Genomic DNA, 23,141 nt, shown 5'->3' with positions numbered 1-23,141 from the left:
CAAGTGATGTCAGGTCTCATCGCTGCTTGAACTGCAGTCCTAATTGAGTGAACAAGCCTCATCCAGGGAGAGGCTGCTTTAACTGAATATTTTGGGAAAATATGAATCTGGACTTTATCCCAGACAAAATATTTGATTGTATTTTGTCTTTCTTTATGTGCTCGGTCTCCTGTTGCACGAAATATTTATCTATTTATGGAATAACAAGCAATTTCATATGTAACAATAAATAAATAATAAAGGCAACTTTCCCTGCTCCTTCCTGTCTAACAACAAACCACAACAGCAACAACTACATGGCTGCTATTGACAGCAAAGTCCCATTGAATTATTCAAACACATGTGGCTGAGATTTTCAATGGAGGATTTACACATCAATGAACACTTTGAATCATCTGACGGAGGTGTGGAAACACTAAGCAGAGTGATAAGAGTGTGGTGCTACACCAGAGGAGACAAGGAGGTGAGGAGACGAGGGTCTAGAGGAGACGGAGGCTTCCTTTGCTCAGGGTTTTATGTTTTATCAGCTCAACAGATAGACATGCAGACAGAGCGGGGACAGAGTATCAGTGGCAACTGCTGACACAGGAGCAGGATTCAGATTAATTTCAAGAGGATTATGACATTTTTACACAGTGTCCTTTGATGATAATAGTCCATAAAAGGATCAGTCAATACGGTTTTAAACCCATTACTTACTTTATCCTTGTCCCTGGACTTTCATATGAGGAGCTCACAGACAAATGTGCATTGGGACTTTTACTGCAATGCATGCATAATTAGGATCATCAATAACTACCTGACGTTCCCTTATTATGCACATTATACGCAAGCAACTGCTTCCAAAATCAAATTACAGGAAGATGAAGTTGTTGTTGTCGAGCACAGAGAGCTGAAGATGTCTAAGAGAAAGAGGCAGGATGGAATGGGTGGGTAAACATGGCCGACAGATAAGATACATTGGTATTCGTCTCTGGTCGGCCTCAAGGCCTGGCTGATAATACCCACTCTCTGTGCCAGGGTCAGAGGTCCGAGGTTGATTGGCAAGAGGCTGACACAGGGAAATAAAGTGTGCTGACTGGAGTCTAATGGGGTTGAAGCACAGAGACGTATCAGCATGGCTGGCATGTTAGCAAATGTCTCATTCTTACCCCTGCGCACCTGTATGCTTACAGGTTGTTCACTAATCTATTAGGCCCCCCTGTCAGCCACCTCCGGGCTCTCCCTCACTGCGACATGCAGGCCTTGTGCTCACACCGCCTCTGTCATACTGAATTGTTCTCTTCGCAACGGCGTTTGCTCTGCCTCATTTGCTTTCAGCGGTACCTCCCAGCTCTTCATACCTCCCGGCCGCCGCTGTCTACCAGCGAGACTTAAACGCACTCAACCAGAGAATCGCATATAAGCATGATCTCTTTTCTCTCCTTGTCTCTCCCAAACACTCTCGTCCTCCCCCACCCACTCGTACACATGTATATTTACTCGAAGCCGCACACGCACGGAGCATAGGCGCCCACAAACAAATGTTGCACATGCATAAACACTCACACCGGAGTGGAGATCTCAATGACATTCATCCTCACTGGTTTTGAAGTATCCTACATTGCTCAGTTTGCATTAAAACGGCTTATTCACTATAACATTCCTATTAACTATGAAAACCTACTCTGCCTTCACCATCATGCAGCAGCAGCAACTTATTTGAAAGCATGACAACACCAAAAAGATTTCTCCAAGCCTCCCTAGCAGTGACATCAGAAGTAATCTGCTGTCAGCTTTGTGCTCAGCTTGTGTGATACAGGATTTGAAAGAACACTGACAAAGAAAACATCAACATTTAACATTGTTGATGGAAAAACAATTTAATATGTTTTTATTTAAAACATTTTATAAGTTGGTACCTGTCAGCTTGAGCACAAAGTTGCTTGGTCTTTCTTATTTATTCCTCCGTGTGCCAAAGTGGGTGCCTCAGGGTACCATAGTATGACCTCTGCTCTTTATCATAAATGTCAAAGCTTTTCTGTTATTTTCTGAAAAAGAACATATTATCCAAATTGTAAAGTCTTAAATCAGGAATTAATCCTCACCTCAGTAGTAGGGGTGTAATGATTCATCGATCTAGATCAATATATCGATTGCTTGAGCAATGATTCAGTCAAATCGATTGAAAGTATAAACATCGATATTGATCGCCATTTTTACCTTACGCTTTTATTTTGAAAGTTCCCCCATGTGCTTGGTTATGACAGTTTCCGCCCATCCACTAGTCACAACACCGCTAGGCACGGATAGCAGGTAATGGCTAGCAGCCAAGATAGTATCAATATTGTGTGTTTTTCCTTTATGTGAAAAGTAACAGATTGTGGTAAATGGGTTCACGATATCGTCTGATATCGATCGCAGGTTTCTAAATCAAATCAAAATCAAATCGTGGCAGACTTTGTGATATTGGCAAATATCGAACCATTGTTCTGAGAATTGATAATGTATCATGATAAAGCTGGTGATTTACATGCCTACTCATTAGATACAGTATGTTGGAATAAAGTTGCTGTGAACGTGAAAAAACTGAGAGCCATGACAGAATTTGAGATTTAAAACATTTCACAACTTTTTGGCCTAGGCTCTCTTTGGGCAGGGCTACTTAGTGCCCAGATAAATTATCCCGCACCTCTTACAAAACTATAATAGCACTAAGTACTTTCTTTCATCCGTCTGTTGGCTAACAGAAGCATGGAAATGAAGCCACCAGCCAATTACCATGCTTCTGTTCAGTACCAGTTCAATTTAACCAACTAACTAACCACAGTGGCAGACTGGTTATTAGATTTAATGTCACAGACTGATTTTGACAGAAAACAATAGAAACTTAATCCCAGACTTCAGCCACCTCCACTTTGAAACAGAGACAGGAAGTGTACAGTTAACCAAAATGTTTGGGGGAAGGCTAAGTGCTGGAGTGTTTGTCTCAGTGTCATGTAAAATTAGCACAGCAGGAATAAACATCTTTACCTTCTGAAAGTTTGTTTTAAATATCTCATTTGTCGTAAGTCCTGGTTGATTAAAAGAAGCGGGCTGTGGCTGTGTCTCTCTCAAAGCAGTGTCCGTTACGCCCTGCTCTCTACTAGCATCGCTGCTATGCACAATGTAAAACTAAAGGCCTGTGAACTACATGAATTGTGGCTCATTTTGACATAAGTCTAAGACTGATGTAACCTGGCATGCCAGATGGATTTGTTTCATACATCCATCTGGAAAACCACTCATACACAGTGATTGGGAGAGAGCAGAGCCTTTGGAAAAAAACTCGGAGGGTGACTGGATGAACATTCTGTCTCTCACATCTGTACGGGCCAATCAGAGCAACAAAACACGTGACGTAGCTGCTCCTGACCAACGCTGCTACTGAAGGAGTAAACTCCAGATAGAACAGAATAACACGAACCATAGACTGAAGACATGTCAGTACATGACTTTTGTTATTTTTGCAAAGAAAACAACTCAATGCTGTTCTTTGTTCTTTTAACGCAGAAATGTCATCAAGTTCTGATAAAACTGGTACTATAGCAGCATCCATGCTATTGTCTTCTGCCATAGTTACACCGGCCTCTATGTGCTGCTTGCTTACATCACGACTCTGCCGCGCCCAAAAGTACTGCCCCTCATCGCTGATTGGTCCTGTCACTTTCTAACTGGGCCCAAACGGTTCAGACGGGAGCTTTGCAAGATGGATTTGCCATATCCATCTGCTTTGCAAGGTTAAGACTGATGTCCATATATCCATGAATATACAGCTGATGCCTCCCAGCGTCCAACACAATGAAGTGGACTTTTATACAGAAAGCTAGAAAGCTGATCAACTACCTGTAGCCATTGGGGAGGGGATCATTTTGTTATTTTGTCACTGCTCTGTGAAAATACTAAGACTACAGCAAAACTAATATTGCATTTCAAGAAATGAATGAAGAAGCTGGCCTGCCATGAACATAGTAAATTAAGAGAAATATCTTATTACAGAGACGTATGAATGGCTAAATGAGCTAAGCAAAGCTAACTAGTTTAGACATTAAAATGTTTGTTATATAACCAACATTATAACCACATTTCACCTAAATGTATAAATATTTTTCAATCCAGAATCGGCCAGCATTTCTCCTCTGGGGATCAATTAGGCATTACCTTATTTTCTTTACTTTTCAAGACAACCTGACAGCACTTTATATCGACTGATAAATCATGTTATATTTCCAATCTAAGTGGTTGATCAGACATTTCATACAGGGCTGGGCAATAAATCAAAATTTAGATTAAATCCCTCAATGTGAGAAGGTGTTATATTTCTTCAACCTGAAATGTGTTTCAAAATACCAGTTTATTTATTTATTTATTTAACCTTTATTTAACCAGGTTGGTCCCATTGAGATTAAAAACCTCTTTTTCAAGGGAGACCTGGCCAAGACAGGCAGAAGATGTAATGCTTTATATATCATGCAATTATTTGAGTGTCAGTTTATTCTAGAAAAGTTTACCAAAAAAGTTCTTTTCAGGTTTTTGTATATGTTTGATTTATTAGAAATGAGAAAGATATGGGTGAAGTGGACTGGAGTGGAGAGGCTCCACTGAATGAGTGGACTTCTGCCTTACTAGCCTCAGTAACAATGCATATGGGGAAACAAGGTGCCAGTGGTACAAAATTGCAAGTAATTTGGAGGTGAATTTGGATGGATGAAAGTATTGGCACCACTGGAATTTTTCCCAAAAATACACCATTTCTCCCAGAAATTGTTGCAATTACAAATGTTTTTGGTATACATGTGTTTATTGCCTTTATGTGCATTGGAACAACACAAAAATTCTGAAGAAAAAGACAAAATTGATATAATTTTTCAAAATTGTTGGCACCCTTTTAAAACTGTGGGTAAATCATTTTATTTCAAGCATGTGATGCTCATTTAAACTCACCTGTGGCAGTAACAGGTGCTGGCAATATAAAAGTCACACCTGAAGCCAGTTAGAATGTATAAAAGTTGACCCAGCCTTTGTGTTGTGTGCCTGTGTGTGTCACATCAAGCATGGAAAAGAGAAAGAAGAGCTGAGAATTGTCTGAGGACTTAAGAGGCAAAATTGTGGAAAAATATGAACAATCTCAAGGTTACAAGACCATCTCCAGAGATCCTGAAATTCCTTTGTCCACTGTGCGTAATATAATCAAGAAGTTTATAACCCATGGAACTGTGGCTAATCTCCCTGGACGGAAGAGAAAAATTGACAAAAGAATGCAACATAGGATAGTTGGAATGGTGGATAAACATCCTCAGTCAACTTCCACACCAATTCAGGCTGTCCTGCAGACTCAGGGTGCAAAAGTGTCAGCTCGGACCATACGTCGTCATCTGAATGAGATGAAGCGCTATGGCAGGAGACCAAGGAGAACCCCACTGCTGACAAAGAGACATAAAAAAACCAGACTGGAGTTTACAAAAATGTACCTGAATAAGCCTCAATCCTTCTGGGAGAAGATTTTGTGGACAGATGAGACTAAGGTAGAGCTTTTTGGAAAAGCACGTCACTCCACTGTTTACAGAAAACAGAATGAGGCCTACAAATAAAAGAACACAGTACCTACAGTCAAACATGGTGGAGGTTCAAGGATGTTTTGGGGTCATTTTGCTGCCACTGGCACTGGGTGCCTTGACTGTGTGCAAGGAATTATGAAATCTGGAGACTATCAAAAAATTTTGGGCCACAATGTAGTGCCTAGTGTCAGAAAGCTGGGTCTGTGTCAGAGGTCATGGGTGTTCCAGCAGGACAATTACCTCAAACATACCTAACAAAACACCAAGAAATGGTTGGAGACAAAGCGCTGGAAAGTTCTGAAGTGGCCAACAATGAGTCCGGATCTAAATCCCATTGAACACCTATGAAGAGATCTCAAAACTGCTTTTGCAAGAAGCACCCTTCAAATCTGAGAGACCTGGAGCAGTTTGCAAAAGAAGAGTGGTCCAAAATTCCAGTTGAGAGGTGTAAGAAGCTTGTTGATGGTTATAGGAAGTGATTGGCTTCAGTTATTTTTCCCCCAAGGGTGTGCAACTAAATGTTAACTAATAATAAAAACTAAAATAACTAATATTAAAAACTAAAATATTAAATTAAGGGTGCCAACAATTTTGTCCGGCCCATGTTTTGAGTTTTGTGTAAAATTATATCAATTTGGCCTTTTTCTTCAAATTTTTGTGTTGTTCCAATGCACATAAAGGCAATAAACACATGTATACCAAAAACATTTGTAATTGCAACAATTTCTGGGAGAAATGGTGTATTTTCTGGAAAAATTCCAGGGGTGCCATTACTTTCATCCATGACTGTATTCTTTTTTTTTTTTTTTTTTTTTAAGCTTTCACATGTAAATCTCAGTCTGAAAACTCTGCCGTCTCCTCCATCAGCTGTGCATTTAAGCCTGATGTGCAGTCGTTCGAGGAGACAGGAGTTTGGCAGGCCGAAGTTTCTGTGTTAAATCATTAAAAAGATCGATGTAAGCCTTATTATTTCCAAGTAGCAGATAAATGTAGAAAATGGAAACAGAAACGTTGTTTTGAAAAGGTTCTCCTTTACTTTATTTGGCTGCGATCATAAGTAGGAAGCGCTGTGCTTTACGAATAATACATGAGAAATTCAATGCTGAAGGAACTAAATTTGTCAGTGGAAAATAAATTATTCTCAGCGGATGTCGTTGTTATAACAAGACTGCTCTAGCAAAGCATTTTTGTGTTTATATGAACCGTGAAATTTCGCTGAAGTGCTGCAATGGTGATGACAAGTGATTATCAGGAGGATCGATGAGAAAAGAGATATGATTTCTCAAATTGATAGCATGACTGACGGAATTGGGGTTAGACTTTCAAAATGAGATTTATATTTCCCGTTTTACGTTTATCTGCTTGAAGCATTCTTAAACCTGCTGTCTTCCACTTGACAGGTTGAATCACTGGTGACTACATCAGACAGCTTCATTCAAGCTGCAACGGCTCGGTTCAGACTGCTGCAACTCTCGCCAGAGACGTTCTATAACCGTCGCGTCGTAAATCTTTGGTCTGAACTGGGCTTTAAAGATGCAGTGTGTTGAATTAAGAATATTTTTGGCATCAGATTCTAGATAGTGATGCTCAGTTCTCATGGAAGCAGTGGCAACTAGCAGAATTTTAACAAACACAATTCTGTTAGTTGGTCCCTTCTGTGGTACTTCAGAAACAGGCAAGATACAAAAATACAAGCTGGCAGAGTCCAAGGAAGGGAACATCGCTATGTAGCTATGAATAAAAGTCGTATTGCAGTTTAAAAAAATAAAACATTAAACACTAATTTAGATAGACCTACTTACAATTATTTTGTTTCATTTCTGCCACACTTGTTTTACTAAATGCTACTAGGGTAGACATTACACTCTGCACCTTTAATACCAACATTTTGACCAAATTTATATTCCTGAGTCCTTGCATTGTGAAATAGCTTGAAATTGGCCAGATGTGCTTTGTGCTTGTGTTGATCTGCTCTGCTCTACTGAGAAAAGAGAAGTTGTAGAGCAGAGAGGAGCAGCGCCCGTGGCTTAAGTTTGAGATGGGTGCAGTGCTGTGGAAATTAGGCCTGTATACAGAAATTAATAGGGCAATAACCGTCATGTGTTCATTGCTAACACGTGTACTGATACCATGTTGATGTGGCTGCAAATGCTGTGATGGCATTTTTAAAACACACATCCCCTATGGTGCAGTTACCAAAAAAGGCCAACACATGGCAGCATATGGTAAACTGCATGATGCAGCACAGGTCTCAGATCAAAACAAAACTACAGATAGTTACAAATTCTATCAACTACCAGCAAGACTGAAAGCAAAATTCTGACTTACTTCAGGTTTCTTCAGACACCAGAAAGTCAGCGGCTGTGCAAAAACAAGGTAAAACACTGCAGCAACAGCAAGCTTCATTTACAGTACATGATACCAGACTAATAAGCAGTTAGCATCAACAGTTAGGTTAGCTTTATTTGTAAAGGCTTGAGCCTTTACAGTGAGTGTAGCACAGTGTGCTGTGGTGTAGCTAATAAAGGTTTCATGCAGCTGCTTATTGAGTGTGACTAACGTGGTTTAACCCCACTCGTCTGTTCACAACATATACTGCACTACATTTTATTCAGATGTAAATCAAAAAGAAATTCTTGCAAATACAGGCGTGCAAAATAACTGCAAGCAAGACAAAATAAGGGGTGATTTCAAGTTAAAATTGCTTAATATTATTGTAAATGCATTTAATAATAGGTCACAGTATAAAAATATTTTTATTGACTTCTTGGATCTGAGGGTCTGATTTTAAGTGTTTTATATTGTAGAATCCCTAAAACTACACGTTTGCTGGTACAACAGAGAACAGCTGCTGTAGTGAATTCTTTACTGGCCTCTGTATTATATCGTGTTGTATCCTATTATGTTGTATTGTATTGGAAATTGCAGGTTGGCCTTGCCCCCTCATAAAGGAAGCGAAGCGGCCCCACCTGCTCAGGGATGCTATGTTAGGATAGAATGACAAAATTGCCAAAAAGTACAACTGAAGAACCAGCAGACGCTCTAAACTGGAGAACATTTTGTTCTGGCCTTAAAAGAACAGAAAAAAACCAAATCAACTTTATATGCGTACGTCACTTGAAACTGATGTCAGACTCTTGTTTCCAGATCTTTATCAACAAGAAATTCTCTGTCTCACAGACACTAGCTCATGAAACAGGAGGGGAGGCGAGGGGAAAGCTGAAGGATGAGGGATGAAGGAGTTGTGTCTGAAGACAAATTTGATTTGGTCTGAGAATCTGCTCTTGAAGTTGTGTAGTCTGAATGTAAACCATGTCAGGGAGAGTTCATTGGATTCACATCTGTTTCTTCCAAGGCTCCACTGTAGGAAACTTCAGCTCTGTTTGGAAGAGCAACATGCTGTTTTCTCTTTGACTTCCAAGCAGTATTTCCTCTCTCAAATTTTTAATCCGAGTGCGCCTTAAGAAAGAGCTTTCCCTCCCCCATCCATCCCATGTGATTATGCTAATGACATTTGAGCTTCAGTATTAATGAAGTAGTGATTTATTGATGTTAAAATGCTATTTGTAGCCCCTTTAACTTAAGTAGATTTCCTTTGATTTGAAAAAAATGCTTTCTGACATTTCAAAAAACTCTGGGACTCTGGGGAGAGTTATGTAAGAGTCGTCTTTGCATCCAGTAAATAGAAAGCAGTAGAGATTCATTAAAACCGTGGGTTGAGTTCATGTCCTTGAAATCAGTTCAGATTATTTATCAACCCTACCCAGGAGGTCACAATTAATTTTCACCATCAAATGATCGCTTGGAGTGGATTTCAGGCTTTTAAGGCCACTTTAAATACCTGTGAGAAAGACACCAAAGGCAATCCTTCCTTAGAAAAGCAGTGGCGTACGCAGCATCCTAACTAGACAGCAACCTCAGCACCTGCTCAATGAGAATTTCTAAGCACTCACAATTTTAGTCAACTAATACAAAAACTGCATGTTTGTGCGATCCCTGGAGCTACGTGTGGACCAAAGGGCGCTCTACCATGAAACAACAGTGTCAGCAGATTCAGATGCATGAAGTCCATCAGGGGAGGAACCGAGAAAAGTTTGTAGACTGTCCGCTGCTTTCTGCGCTGGAGGAAGCCTGGGAGCGTGGGGGTCGTATTTTATTCATGATGGGGCAGAAAATATGAAAAGTGTAGCAAACATGAACCCTGAGCAAGAGAAAGAACGATTTAGAGAGAAAGGGAGAAGTGAATCTTTTTTGTATGAATACAACCTATGATTTAAAGACCTACCAATATCAAATGTTAACCTGATACAAATACCAGATACAAAAAGAGGATACAAATAATTCTGTGTAACAACAAAACTATCATCCATATCCCAATTTAATATGATATTCTTTATTAATCTTGTCTGCCATTGGCATCTCCATCTTCTTATTAAGGCAGTAGAGCAGTCAGAGCAGATACATGATTGGGGTCAGGACCCAGTGAAATAATCTGATTTGGCATCGCTTTTTTAATACACAGATTAATCAGACTGAGGTTAGGGGTGGCAATTGAGACAGAGTTTTTTTTTTTTTTCAATATTGTGCAAATAGCCAGGAGGTTAAGTTAATTTGATTTTAAAATGTATTTTTAGTTAAATATGGAGTAGATCATTATTTTAGAGCTAATTCAAGGTCATTAGTAATCTGCTCTACATGTAAGCATCCCCCAGAGCAAATATTAGCCTTTCACTGCAGAGTATTAAAGTCTTCATAGATGATTGCTTACTAATCTCACTTAAAAGGCTGTGTCTTTTTATGTTGTTACAGTTTTAATTCAACCTTTAATCACACCTCTTTGATATACAGAGGTTTAACCATAATCCATACCAGCATTGTTGATCTTAGTATTTTAACACTCATCAGATAACTATTGTTCTCTTTCTGGAAGCATTGTTTTGTTTTATGTGTTGATATTTTAATATTACGCTGATCAAAACATTTATTTTGGTTTATCTGTTCAGTTTATTAACTAATCAGCCAATCGCATGGCAGTAATCACTGCGGACCTACAGACCACTCACCTCTGATTGTCACTCTCACAGACCATCTGAGATGCTGTACTAGTATATCTCAGAAAAGAAATATGCACTAAAACTTTCTAAATCAAAACTTGATTTTTCCTTCATTTAGGGTAAGAGGCTAAGGTAACAGTTAGAGTACCAAAAGTTAAAAACCTGACCTAAAAAAACCTGATCACAAAATGTTTAAAAAGCAGTGTAAACAGTGTGCTGACAGAAAAAAACCCTCTTTCTTCATGAAAACATTATAGTTGACATAGCTCAGCTGCTTAAGCTATGTAGCTAATGAAGCTTGCATAGCTTAAGTAAAGCTCACAAAGCAGCTAAGTAGACTACCCATATACATTTTCTGTGTAGCCAAGTTAGCTTTAGCAATGTGTGCTTTAGCAAATGTAGCTAAAGCTACCTTAGCTACATTGACATATGTAGTGACGTTAGTTACATAGAAAGCCTAGCTATGCTAGCTTTAACTAAATCTAACTTAAAGCGAGGCGCTGTTTATCGACTTCTAAAATGGGTCTACACATGATTTAATCCCAGATTAGACCTCTGACCTTTTCTCTGTTTTATTATAAAACATTTCTTAGTCTGTAATGTTTGCATTGTGGTCATTTTATGAATGTATCTCCCAGACTCTGTTTATAAATAAAGTTTAATTTAAGAAACAAGACTAGGTTAAAACCTAGTATATGGCTGACCGCAACTATCTGGGATGCCTGTTGTAATTCCTGACTGGCAGAGTGATTTTGTCATTATTGTTATTTTTTGTGAGCCAAATTTGTTGTGGAAACTTAAATGTGTTCTACATGCTGTCCGCTCTCTCTGTCTCTCCTCTTAATAAACCTCTTGTCTGTGTACATATGAAACACTACAGAGACATGTATCATACTTCACTGATAGAGACAGACACTGAGACACTGGAGATTAAATGTTTTTTTTTTTTTTTGGCGGATATAAGTCTTTAATGGTAGAAAGTTACAAACAATAAAACACTTGACTGTTAATGAATGGTTTATTCTAAAATAAAATAAAACCTGCAGCAGGTTTCATGAACATTTGTAATTCTCCTCATGCAGGTGCATAAGGGTCTTTATATGTGTAAAATTAAGATGAATTTCTGCTTTAGTATTCCTATCATTTTTTTTTTTTATCTGTTAATGATCAATAAACATCATATTTATCATATTCCCTGCAAATAAAGACAAACTTTTATGTAGTGTTCTCTTAACAACGCAAATGCAGAGATTTTAACATATATTTGTTCATATAGTATGAAGGGAATATTTACCAGATATTTTTTTAACATAGCGCACACCCCTGGCTCACTGAGAGGAAAAGTTTAGGAGCCATTGATGACTGACTGAATGGGCTATATTTGAGCCAGACGGGCTGCTCTGAGTTTTTCAGAAACCGCTGATCTGCTGAATTTTTCAAGCACAACCATCTCTGGGGTTTTACTCAAAGTGGTCCCCCCCCAAAAAAAAAAAATCCAGTGAGTGGCAGGTCTAAGGGCCAAAGTGTCTTGTTGATGGCAGAGGTCAGAAGACCACAATGGCTCTAGCAGTTGTAACTAAAATAACCACCATTTACAACAAAAGATTACAGAAGAGGATCTCTGAATGCACCGCATGTTGAACCTTTAAGCAGAAGGACTACAGCAGCAGAAGACCACACCAGGTGCCACTCCTGTCAGGATCACACAGGCTTACCATATCAAACAATGGATGGCTGAAAAAATGTACCTGGTTTGAAAGATTTTGAAGTCTGCTGTGGCATTTGAGTAGTCAGAATTTAACAGTGTTAGAGTCTGTCAGACCATCTACAACCATGGCACATTCAAAGTTGCTTGAATCACCTTTCATCCTTTTTCTGATGCTCAGTTTGGGCTTCAGCAGATCATCTTTCTACATGCATAAATGCATATGTGTCATGTGACTGGCTGATTACATATTTACAACACTGAACAGGTATACCTAAAGAAATGGCCAGTTAGTGTGTATTGCTATTCATCAGCCTGCAAATAGTACCTTTTAGTTTTATTGCATGTATGTTTTTATGCTACATTCATCTAATTTGTCTGTAAATTAAGAGTATTCTTAATTAGTTAAATTTAATTTAAATTTGATTTTTAGTTTGTCCAAGAAAACAGGTCCTAGTTTGGGTTCTGATTCCTAAGTGAAATGTCAGCAATTAACGCTCAGTAACTGGCAGCTTTTTGCAAAGAGCCTAGTTTTTACAAGATAATTTCTGGGGCTTTATTTGGACAGGACAGCTGAAAGGAAATATAAAGACAGAAAGTTTGATTGCTTGAATGATTGAAATGTGGGGGGAAGAGAGTAAACAATACCATACCCAAACAGGGTAAACCCTGTGTTTTGAGCCGCTGGACTACCAACCCAAAACCAATGCTCTAGTGTTATGTTTTTTACAATCTAATCCAGAGGACTCATTTTCTGGTTATTAAGCAGGCTGAAACATATATTTCTGCCTATCTATGACCCACAATAGCAACAGATATTATCAAAGAGTAAACTGATTGTTTCCAAACATTCATGCTATTTGTTAGATATACTCCTGTCGGGGTGTGAGCATCAAAAAAGGGAAATTTGAAACATGCTGCAGGAACTGATTCCTTACTTAAATTCCCAGACAAGAATGTCATGGCATATTGCATGTAAGACATTGGATATGAAGCAGGATAAGACTTTTGGTCTGGAAGACTTCATGAACATCTTGCCTCAGGGTAGATATCAGACGAGGAGAAAAACCATAGTCTACAGAAAATGGTTTTAGTCGAGCACACACTGAAACAGATTATAAATCCTAACAAGCTTAGAAAATGTGAGAGATCGAAACATGAGGACTAATATTGGTGGGTTTAATCATTTTTTTCTTACTGTGTAGTGTGGTGGGCTGTAAAATGAGCACCAAATATCACACAACAGATTCATTCACTAATGACCAATAGGGTGGGGTATTTTTTGGGTTTTTTTTCTGATACCAACGCTAAATTGGTTCATTTTATATGATGCCAGTGCCTAAACGTGCCCGAGATACTTTTGAGAGAAAAAAAAGTGTGTTGAAAGTTGGCGGGAGAATTAAAGTTTCATAAATGATTTGCAGAAATACAGTAGCTTGAAGAGATGCCAATAGAAATGGGGTAGCAGGGAGTCACATCGGGGTGGCAGGGTATCGAAATTGGGTATCAAAATCGGTGTTAGAATTTAGTCCAGTATTGGATGCATTTGTACAGGTACCACGTTGGTACCAAATTTCAATACTCATCCCTAATGACCCAAGATCTCACCTGTCAAAACTTTAAACCTCGTGCAAACCTGACTTTAGCGTAAACACCCTGAATGTGGCTACCTGCTAGCTACCTTTTACCTCCACTATGGCAGCTATTTCAGTCTTCTCCTCTCTAAACCCCAGTCTTTTCAGATACAGTTTCAAAATGAGGGCTGCATGGCGGCACAGAGGTTAGCGCTGTTGCCCCCAAGCAAGCATGCTTGTCGCGTTAATTGATCACTCTAAGGCCTCATCCACGCGGAGACGAATTCAGGAGTATACGCAAAAGTTTTTTGTCTTATTGGCATTTCATCCACATGGAAATGGCGTTTTGGGTGACTGTAAACGATACTTTTCAAAAACAGATCCCAGAGTGCATAAATCCGTAAACGACTACCGTTTCGCCTCTGTGTGGACGGCTATCTGCATCTTTCTTGAAAGATTACGTCACACACAGCGTAGCTCCCTTAAGGTGCCTGCGCCGGTCCAACCAAAACAAACATTACGGACTATGGGGATGTGTTCGTGCTGCAGAAGCGACTAAGCTTATTATGGCTTTTACAGCAAAGTCTGATGCTCCTTTACCACCACTGCAAAACCCATACACCATATGTTTTTAAATCCAACATCGAGAGCAACCAGGAAGGCAACTAGAGCAAAGTTTGGGGCAGTTTTCTCTGTTCTTCTTCTCTCTTTTAATGCATTTCCGTGGCAGCGTTACAGCGCCACGTACAGGCTTGGCATATGCACTACAGCGTTTTCAGTCGTTTTCAGTGGTTCTGTGGTTACGCGGATATTTCCTGAAACAATCCCGTCTTTACAGAAAACTTTTTCAAAACGAAACGGCAATATATCGTTTTCATGTGGACAGGGCCTAAGTTGGCCGTGTGTGTGGGCATGCCTGTTTGTTTGACAACCAGTCCAGGGTGTACCCCGCCTCTTGCTCCAGCACCCCATTGTTGCCAAAAATCAAAAAGCTGGTCCTCCATTTTTGACGTCCATCTGACTTCAGGTTTTATGTTAACTATTGTTGCCATAACTTTGTTGGTTGTGCTTTGTTCTCCTGATTAGTTATTACATATTACACATCAATCCACAGAGTCCTTAGTGTTCATCCCACACAACAGGATTTCTAATTACCTCCACCAAGGAGGTTATGTGATTGGCAGAGTTTGTTAGTTAGTTTGTTAGTTAGTTTGTTTGTTAGCAACATAACTCAAAAAATTCTGGACAGATTTTGATGAAATTTTCAGGAAATGGCATAAGGAAGAACTGTTTAGATTTTGGGAGTGATCTGAGTCACCGTCTGGATCCAGGAATGTTTTAAAGGATTCTTCACTATTGGCTAATGGCTAATGGGTTTAAATATGAAACATGCTTGATATGTATATATTGTCAAGTTGTGGCTGCCTCAAGTGTGTTCCAAGCAAGTTGTGGATGTTAAAATCCCACCTAGCATACCTCACAACTCAGTAAAATCTGGTAATGGGATTTTTTAAACAATTAGAGGTACAAGATTAAAGGCACACATCTATAAAATTTCTTCTGGAAGGAAAAAATAACACATCAGAATATATGCCAGCCTTTCATTCATACAGATAGAAAACATGGCAGCCCTGTGAGCTGTATAGGTGAAGGATAACTACTGATTCATAGCAGACAGTCAAGCTAATGTGGCTAATATATCCTAAAAAATGGAGCCATACCAAACAGATGATACTAATGCAGATGACAGTGCTTTGAAGTATAGCTCCAATAACTCTGGTATGTAAGGTTGTGTGCATTGGTGTGTGTGTGTATGTGGTACTCTAGGTATCGAGAGTGAAAAAGCAATTTAAACTTAATTAAATCATCAGCAGGGAGCAGCTCTTGACAGGCGAGATGCTGTAAAAATTGTAGCTGCCGTGGGAATGACAGCTAAACTTTGATCTTATGTGAGGAAGTGATGGGTAAACTGTAACCTTCTGGTGTAAATTAAATGACATTTTTCCTCAAGTTCTTATATTGATTCTGAAACTCTTTTGCTGTTCTTCTTATTTCCTCTCCAGGTCTGAGGGTGCCGTCTGCTGAATGCCATTAATACGTCTACTGGCATCTGTGCACACCACTAAGAAGCAAAGCCTGTCTTATTCCACCTGCAACTTTTCTAACTAATAAGGAAACATCACTGAGAAGCTACACCTACTTACCTTTTGACCTCCTTTATTATGGAGAATCTCAGTGAGCTCCAGAATCCATTGTTGGACAAAAACAGTAAGCACATGGTCAACGGTTATGGAGGCGACTTCTCAAATAACCAGTACCAAGAGAACATTATTAATTATTTTGCTGGAGGAGGAGGTGTTGGAGAGGGAGGCGGAGGAAAACTGAGTAACGGTAACGTAGTTAGCGGAGGTAGCTGTAACGCCAACGGTAAGATAAAATCCCAGCAGCTTTTGGATGCCACCTCTCTGCATCTGGCGGTGGAGGCGTTCTACAGGCCAAATTTCATCCTGTACAAAGAGGACAGCAGCAGCATCAAGGCGAAGGAATATAAAAGTGAGTGCTGCGAGACCACCTTCACAGAGAAGAAGGCGAAGGAGGCATCCAACACAGCGGGAGCCGACACGCCTGCCCCGGAGGATCCCCAGACGAAGCTGCTGGAAGACGGGGAACACGTTAAGATCCAAACGGTTTCCTATGAGGTGGAGGAGGAGGAGTATGTGGAGTATGAGGTAAGAAGGAAAGTGCTTCAAAGAGAAAGCTTTCATTAGGGGCTGATTAGATCAGATGTGGCTAGTCTGTTATGCAGTTGTAACCTCGAGTTTTATGCTTTCACTACCATCTGAAACATTGCATGGGCCATCAAGGATGCTCAAACTCTTTACAGAAACCCATACAGATGAGTCTCTTTGAAGGGAAGGTTAGTTAAGTTTCTCTATGGTCATGAAGAAAACTCTGTGATAGTGTTTTGCTACAGAGCCCCTGAGGGCTCAAAAATGTGAAGATGTTATCTTGTGCTTCTGATACAATTCTGTTAAGTGCATGGGTTGTTATCTTTTGCTCATGACATCGTAACTTGTGCACAATGAAATTATGAGACAGGATACAACACTGTATCATAATAATCTTGTGTGCACAAAATCATCATAATGTGCTGTGACAATAAGTTAATGGATAGTCATTGTGTGCCCAAGACACAGTCAAATCTGATAGATAAGACACACTTTAAGACCTTTAATATGTTATGATGGCTGCACACATGGATGAAGACAGACTTTATGAGAAATTTTCCCCTCATTCATTGCTGCTTGGATACATAAAGACACAAACTAGGCTAATACGCCGGTTTTTGACAGCTTTCAGCCCTGTAGCCAGTTTTGTGGAAGTTTATGCAACAGTTTTCTGCTCCTTTTTTAAATTTATTTTGAGCTTCAAATCCATTTGACATGCTTTTACACCAAATACAGCGGTGGACAGTAACAAGGTTAATTTACTTGAGCACTAGTGGTGTTGAAAATAATCTTTCCACGATGCATAGTAATGTGGGCGATTCTGTGTTGATGCATTACATAATCAATGCAGGTGTTGCTTGTATTTCCCTCTCTTGTAGCAGGACCTACCATGAATACTCAAATAATGTTTCATATTCAAATAACTTTCACACATTTGAACCAGTCTTTTAAATTGTGTGTTTTTCTTGTCTTCATGGTAGCATGAATCACATGTGACGCTACTCAACCAGTCAGTTCCTTTGTTGAGACTAGGCTGACGCCTGAACACGGAAATGCTCAGGAGTCTGCTTAGTGCAGTCTGATAACAGAAACACAGAGATATGGAGCAAGTCAGGAAAGTTTGGAAAAGAAGACAGCGAAAGACTCTTAATGTCCCCACTGACAGTTAAAACCAGCATTTCTTGGATCTTTTATTATACAAATCTTACTACAAGACAAAACACATCTGTGGAGTGAAGGCACCGTACTGTGTAAAGTGTACATGTAAAATAAATAATCTAAGAGGCCAGTATGATTGATTTAGTAGAATTCTGACACAGTCAAACAAGGGGCCAACAAGTTCCGTTTGTTTTGAAAACATATTTTAAAAAATAATGCCACTGGAGGCTACTTGACACATTTCCAACTCAGATTTAATATCCCAAAGGATCAATCTGAAGCTCAGTTCTCTCAGAAAATAAGAGATGTGTGTGAGTGAGGAAGGAAAAGAGAGAAGATGATAAAGCTGTTTTACTTCAATATGCAACATGTGTGTACCAAGCTAACCTATGAATTATCTATCCATCCATTATCCCATAAAAATAGTATAGATAGAAATTGAGTCTGTCCCAGCTGTCATTGGGTTCAGAGGCGGGGTACACCCTTGATTGGTCACCAATCAATCGATACAAACAACCATTGACCCTGACACGCACACCTACAGCCAATTTAGTGTCAGCAATTAATCTAACGAGTGTGTATTTGGTGGTGGGAGGAAGACGGAGTACCTGGAGAGAACCCACATATGTGCAGGGAGATTATGCAACCTACTTGCTTCTTCCTTTCCTGCGCCGCCATGCAGCTCCCTTTGATTTATGAAAAAGAAAAACCGAACCAAACCTCTAATTATACCTTCAAATTTTAAGCCTATTTTAGTATATCTATACCAAGAGCTGTAATTTTTAATACAACTCATATACTCAAAAAGTATGAATTTCAAGTATATATGAATGTCAAAATGGGGTGATTGGGACACAAGTGAAGACAAAGAGGGGGTTCTTACTGCTACCCTGGAAGGACAGCCGCTAAAATCGTGAATGAGAGGGGAAAAGTCAAAAGATAAAGTCAATCTGAAAAAACCCCAAAAGCACACATTCTAAATGCCACTTAGACACAAAACCACTGCTGCTGTGTGGTAGATTAAAAACTGAACATTCATGGAAGACCGAGAAAACTCCTAAAATAAAATGCAACAGCAATTAGAGGATGGACTGATAATTCTCCAGATGTTCACACAAAAGAGTTTTGGAAAGCCCAAGCAGACACCAATTCATAAAACACAACGATTGCTCTCCTTATATTAGGTAGTGAGACAATGAGTCAGCAAAGTGTGCGGCAAACTGAGAGTATATATAAGCTTGCCACACCTGGCCCCAATCAGGGGCAATCAGCCACACACACCTGGCACTGCTCTGATTGATCGTACTCAGTGAGTCCCCATCTCCCTCGCAACTAAGCAGTGCTGGAAAAATAGATTCACATCAGAGTCACAAATTTGAATTTGAATCCCAGGTGAGAGGAAGTCTAACCTGATGTGTATGCCTTGTGTGCTTAAATATAATAATGTTGCCTTTTTTTAGGAACACTTCATATGCCCCCTTCACATGTACATACACACTGGAGTAAAAAAAAAAAAAAAATGCAGAACATCAGCCAACAATGTCTGACTGACTCAGACAATAAAAATAACAGGATCTTTCAAGAGGGTGAGGAGCTGATGATTTTGCAAAGAAGGGCGGTGATGGAGAGGTGGAGAGGGACTCATGAAACAGCAGCATGAGAGAAAAAGGGGAGGAGAGGGAATCATACTTAAGAAAGAACAATGATAGGCAAACAATAGGGTGAGACCCCATGCTGTTGGTTTGAAGGGGCCACCTGATGAGACAGCTGAGAAAGATAACGCAAGAAAAATAACTGAACAACAAAATAAAAATCTAAATCATACCCTCTTATTAAAAGCATCACTCTTGTGATTCTCCGTCCCTTCATGATTGTGTTAAGAGCCTACTTGTGTGACACAGTGTGTGGCCAGTGGGGGATAAGTACTAGTCAAATATTACTCCAATACAATGAAGCTCTAGCATAGGTAATATTCTACTTAAGAATTATAGCCCCTTGTTATTTTAAAAGAGAACACATTCATTTGTTGGGAAAAAAAAAAAATTCTTAATAGTGGACTTTTGCCTGTGAACCCTCTAAACCCCTCCTCTGGCTATGACCTTGGCTTTTGTCCTAAATTAAATCACAATCATACATGCAACAAAAACAGTGGCTCTCTGCCAAGAAAATTAACCTTGTGAAGTGCCTTGTGAAAAAGGCTCCTCAGTTAGGGACAACAAGTGACCAGTGGAGGGAGCGTCGTGATTCATGAGCTGTGGGACAGTGCTTCACAAGTTTCACTCTTGGCTCAGAGTTAAACTACTGTAATGGTAGCTGGCAGGATTATGAGCTCCATATGTTGAAAACAGATGGTACCAGACAGAGAGAAACTGAATGTTGTGGATTTTGCTGAATGTAAGGGAGACAGTTTTAACCATTTTCCCTCTGTGAGGCAAAAAAATGAGACTGGGGCTACTTATATCACAGATTTTACTGCCATGAATATCTTGTATGTTGAAGACTTTCTCTTGTATGCACAAGATGCTGTCTAACTTATACACAAGTTAATAAACACCTCCCAAAAGGTAGTTAGATTGTAAAGGCAAGACCATGAATTTGTGTACATTGTTTTAATTTCTTTCATAAGGACTAAAGTGACTCTTTAGTTTTCATTTAAATCAGGCAGATACATCCATCTGGTCTGGAGTCTTGTGTTGTGTCTGAAAACGCATGTATCCCTGCTGTGTTTATTTTGCACACATGTACCGTCACATGTTTGGACTCCCCGCCTGGATCAGTCTGACATTTTACTGACCACAAATCCCATTCAATCCACCGACCTTGGCCTCAATTCCTGACCCTAAAAATTCATTCGTTAGATAATAATAAACCACCCATGCCTGCTGCCTCAGCCGGGGATATTAGGTGCTACAGTGCTACGGCATTAGCCACAGTACTTTCACTCTCAACTGGCACGGCCAATAGCACAAAGCACTCCAGAGGATTTAGGGGGATTGGGCGGGCGGAATAGGGTGTTGAATTCGACCAGTGTCCTGCAAGACCTAATGGACTGACTGCCACACACCCGGGAGTCCGGTGGAATTAACCTGGATAGATGTGATAAACATGTAGCTGCTGAAAATGCAACGTGACATGGGTGCATATAGCTGTGGGTTCACAGAGAGAGCGCATCTTCACATAATGAATAAAAAAAAAGGAGAGACACATGGTTCTACCGCTGGTTCAGACAGAGAAAGAGATGTTGATATGGTAATACTAAAGAGCAAAAACCTGCACATATTCTGCAAAACAACATAATTTCCCCTCCCGAACATAAGGTCTGATGAGTTAGAAACAATGTAATGCACCGACTGTGTGCTCCTGCGAGCTGTTCAAAGGTTAAGTGTGCACATTACCATATAGTTCATATATTTCCACACGCTTCCTGTTCACAAATGAACAAGCACATAAAAAGCATCATCAGACCTCTCACCCAGTTTTAAGATGTAAAGATGAAAATACACAGTGGGGCTCATTATGGAGCCTCCCAGCAGCAGACCATTGACACCACAAAGTGCAGCACATCTCCACCGCTGTGCCCACAGTGAGACACAACACAACGACCCCAGACAAGAACGCTCCTCCACTACAGACAGCCCAGGGCTTACAAAGAAGGCACTGCAAAGATGAGTTTATTATGTAACCTGAGCTCCAGCAAACATAATATGAAATCTTTTTAGTGTTCACTCTTTGGTTTGCAAATTCCTTCCCAAAGGCATTATACATAACCAGTGCATGGCAAAATAGAGTTTTTTCTATTTGTTTGGTTTTAAACAATAATTAACTGAAAGCTGAAAACAAAGAAAAGGAATATTTTTAAATGTAATGTGTTTACTTGAGTTTGTAAAATAAGAAATATTTGCTACATACCTCCTGCAAGGAATTGTTATTTTGTCATGAAATAGATTAAAATTAAAACTATTTTGTCATTTTGACCAACAGAAGAAGAGCATCAGTGTGAAGATTCATTAGACCTGTGTAGTTGTTTTAACGCCCTGCTGTGGGTAGGAGTTAGACCATGGGTGTCAAACTAAATCACAGCAGGGGCAAGATTCTGAATATAGGTCTAACCTGAGGGCCCAGCAGGGTCAACATTTAACCGTAAACTGTCAACCTCATTTTCACCAGTAATAATTATGGGTGGAAAAACTGAGCACTGATGATCAATTATTTTTAGATTTAAAAAAACCAAAATGACAAGTTTAAAAGCTCAAAATCTCAGGAAAAAAGTCTAACATTTTAGTTCAGAAGGTCAGAACACAAATTAACAAAATCCAAATAATGTTTTTAAAAAGCAAATATATGAGAAAGAAAGTAGAATCAGGAGTTTTAAAGGTCATAGTAGGAGAAAATTTGAAATCATGAGTTTAAAGGTCAAAGTATGAGTTAAGATTTTAAACTATGAGTCTAAAGGTCAAAATATGGGATTAAAAAGTCAAAATTAGGAGTTAAAAAGGGCCAAATATGAAATAAAAAGTCAAAAGAATAAGTTTAAGTTACAACTGTGACATTCAAAATTAAAAATATAAAACGAAAACACAGATTAATTTATTTTCCCACATTCCTGACTTTTTATCTAATTATTTTGACTTTACTTTTTCAGAATTTTAGGACTTGTCAAGGGTGTTTTAAATCATCAAGGTTAAGTTTAGTTTTTATACTGGAGAAAAATCTGCAAATCTCTCATACTGGTGGGCCAGTCATAATTAAACTTGATATGACCTTGGAGGTCGGGTAGAACTGTACCACAGGCCGGATTTGGCCCCCAGGCTTTAATTCAACATCCTGAATTAGGAGATACGAGGTTTTGTCCCAACGCCAGCAATATGCAGGAATGTAATGTTTACACTCCTGTATTACAGCTTGCTCTCACTCTGAGACAGAGCTTGTACCCCAGTAGCATCTATCATATATTTATGTAATGAGCTTTTGATATTATTATAAATTGTGGCATTTCTATTTGCCATTCATTTCGAAGTCCCTCTTGATTTTTGGTTTGATTATTCATATTTAAATGTAATAGGACTGTAACTTCATTTTAAAAGGGTTGCGAAGAGGAATGGGGCTATACTTGTTTTACTTCGTCAGATGTCAGTGTTAAGTTTATTTTAGTCTTTGGTCTGATGAAACCAAACGGAGCTTTCTGGCCATCAGACAAGTCTCAATGTTTGGGGGCCACCAAACACTGTCATCAGCACAGTCACACGTTCCCCACTGTGATGCACGGTGGTGGCAGCATCATGCTGTAGGGATGCTTCCTGGCAGCTCGTCCTGAAAAGCTTGTAAAGGTAAAGGGTAAAATGAAT

General features: G+C 39.4%; 1 protein-coding gene across 1 annotated transcript in view; it reads left to right on the top strand.

Moving 5' to 3' along the window:
• Nucleotides 1-16,131: 16,131 nt before the first annotated feature.
• Nucleotides 16,132-23,141, top strand: part of syndig1l (synapse differentiation inducing 1-like) — a 69,524-nt gene continuing 62,514 nt past the window's right edge. The window contains exon 1 of the mRNA XM_041805729.1: nucleotides 16,132-16,638. Coding sequence (XP_041661663.1) covers nucleotides 16,132-16,638 — 507 coding nt within the window. The remainder of the gene's footprint in view (nucleotides 16,639-23,141) is intronic.

The sequence above is a fragment of the Cheilinus undulatus genome, linkage group 14, assembly GCF_018320785.1.
Source record: "Cheilinus undulatus linkage group 14, ASM1832078v1, whole genome shotgun sequence".
Lineage (NCBI taxonomy): Eukaryota > Metazoa > Chordata > Actinopteri > Labriformes > Labridae > Cheilinus > Cheilinus undulatus.
The sequence above is the reverse complement of the archived record's forward strand: the minus strand, read 5'-3'. Positions and strand labels throughout refer to the sequence as shown.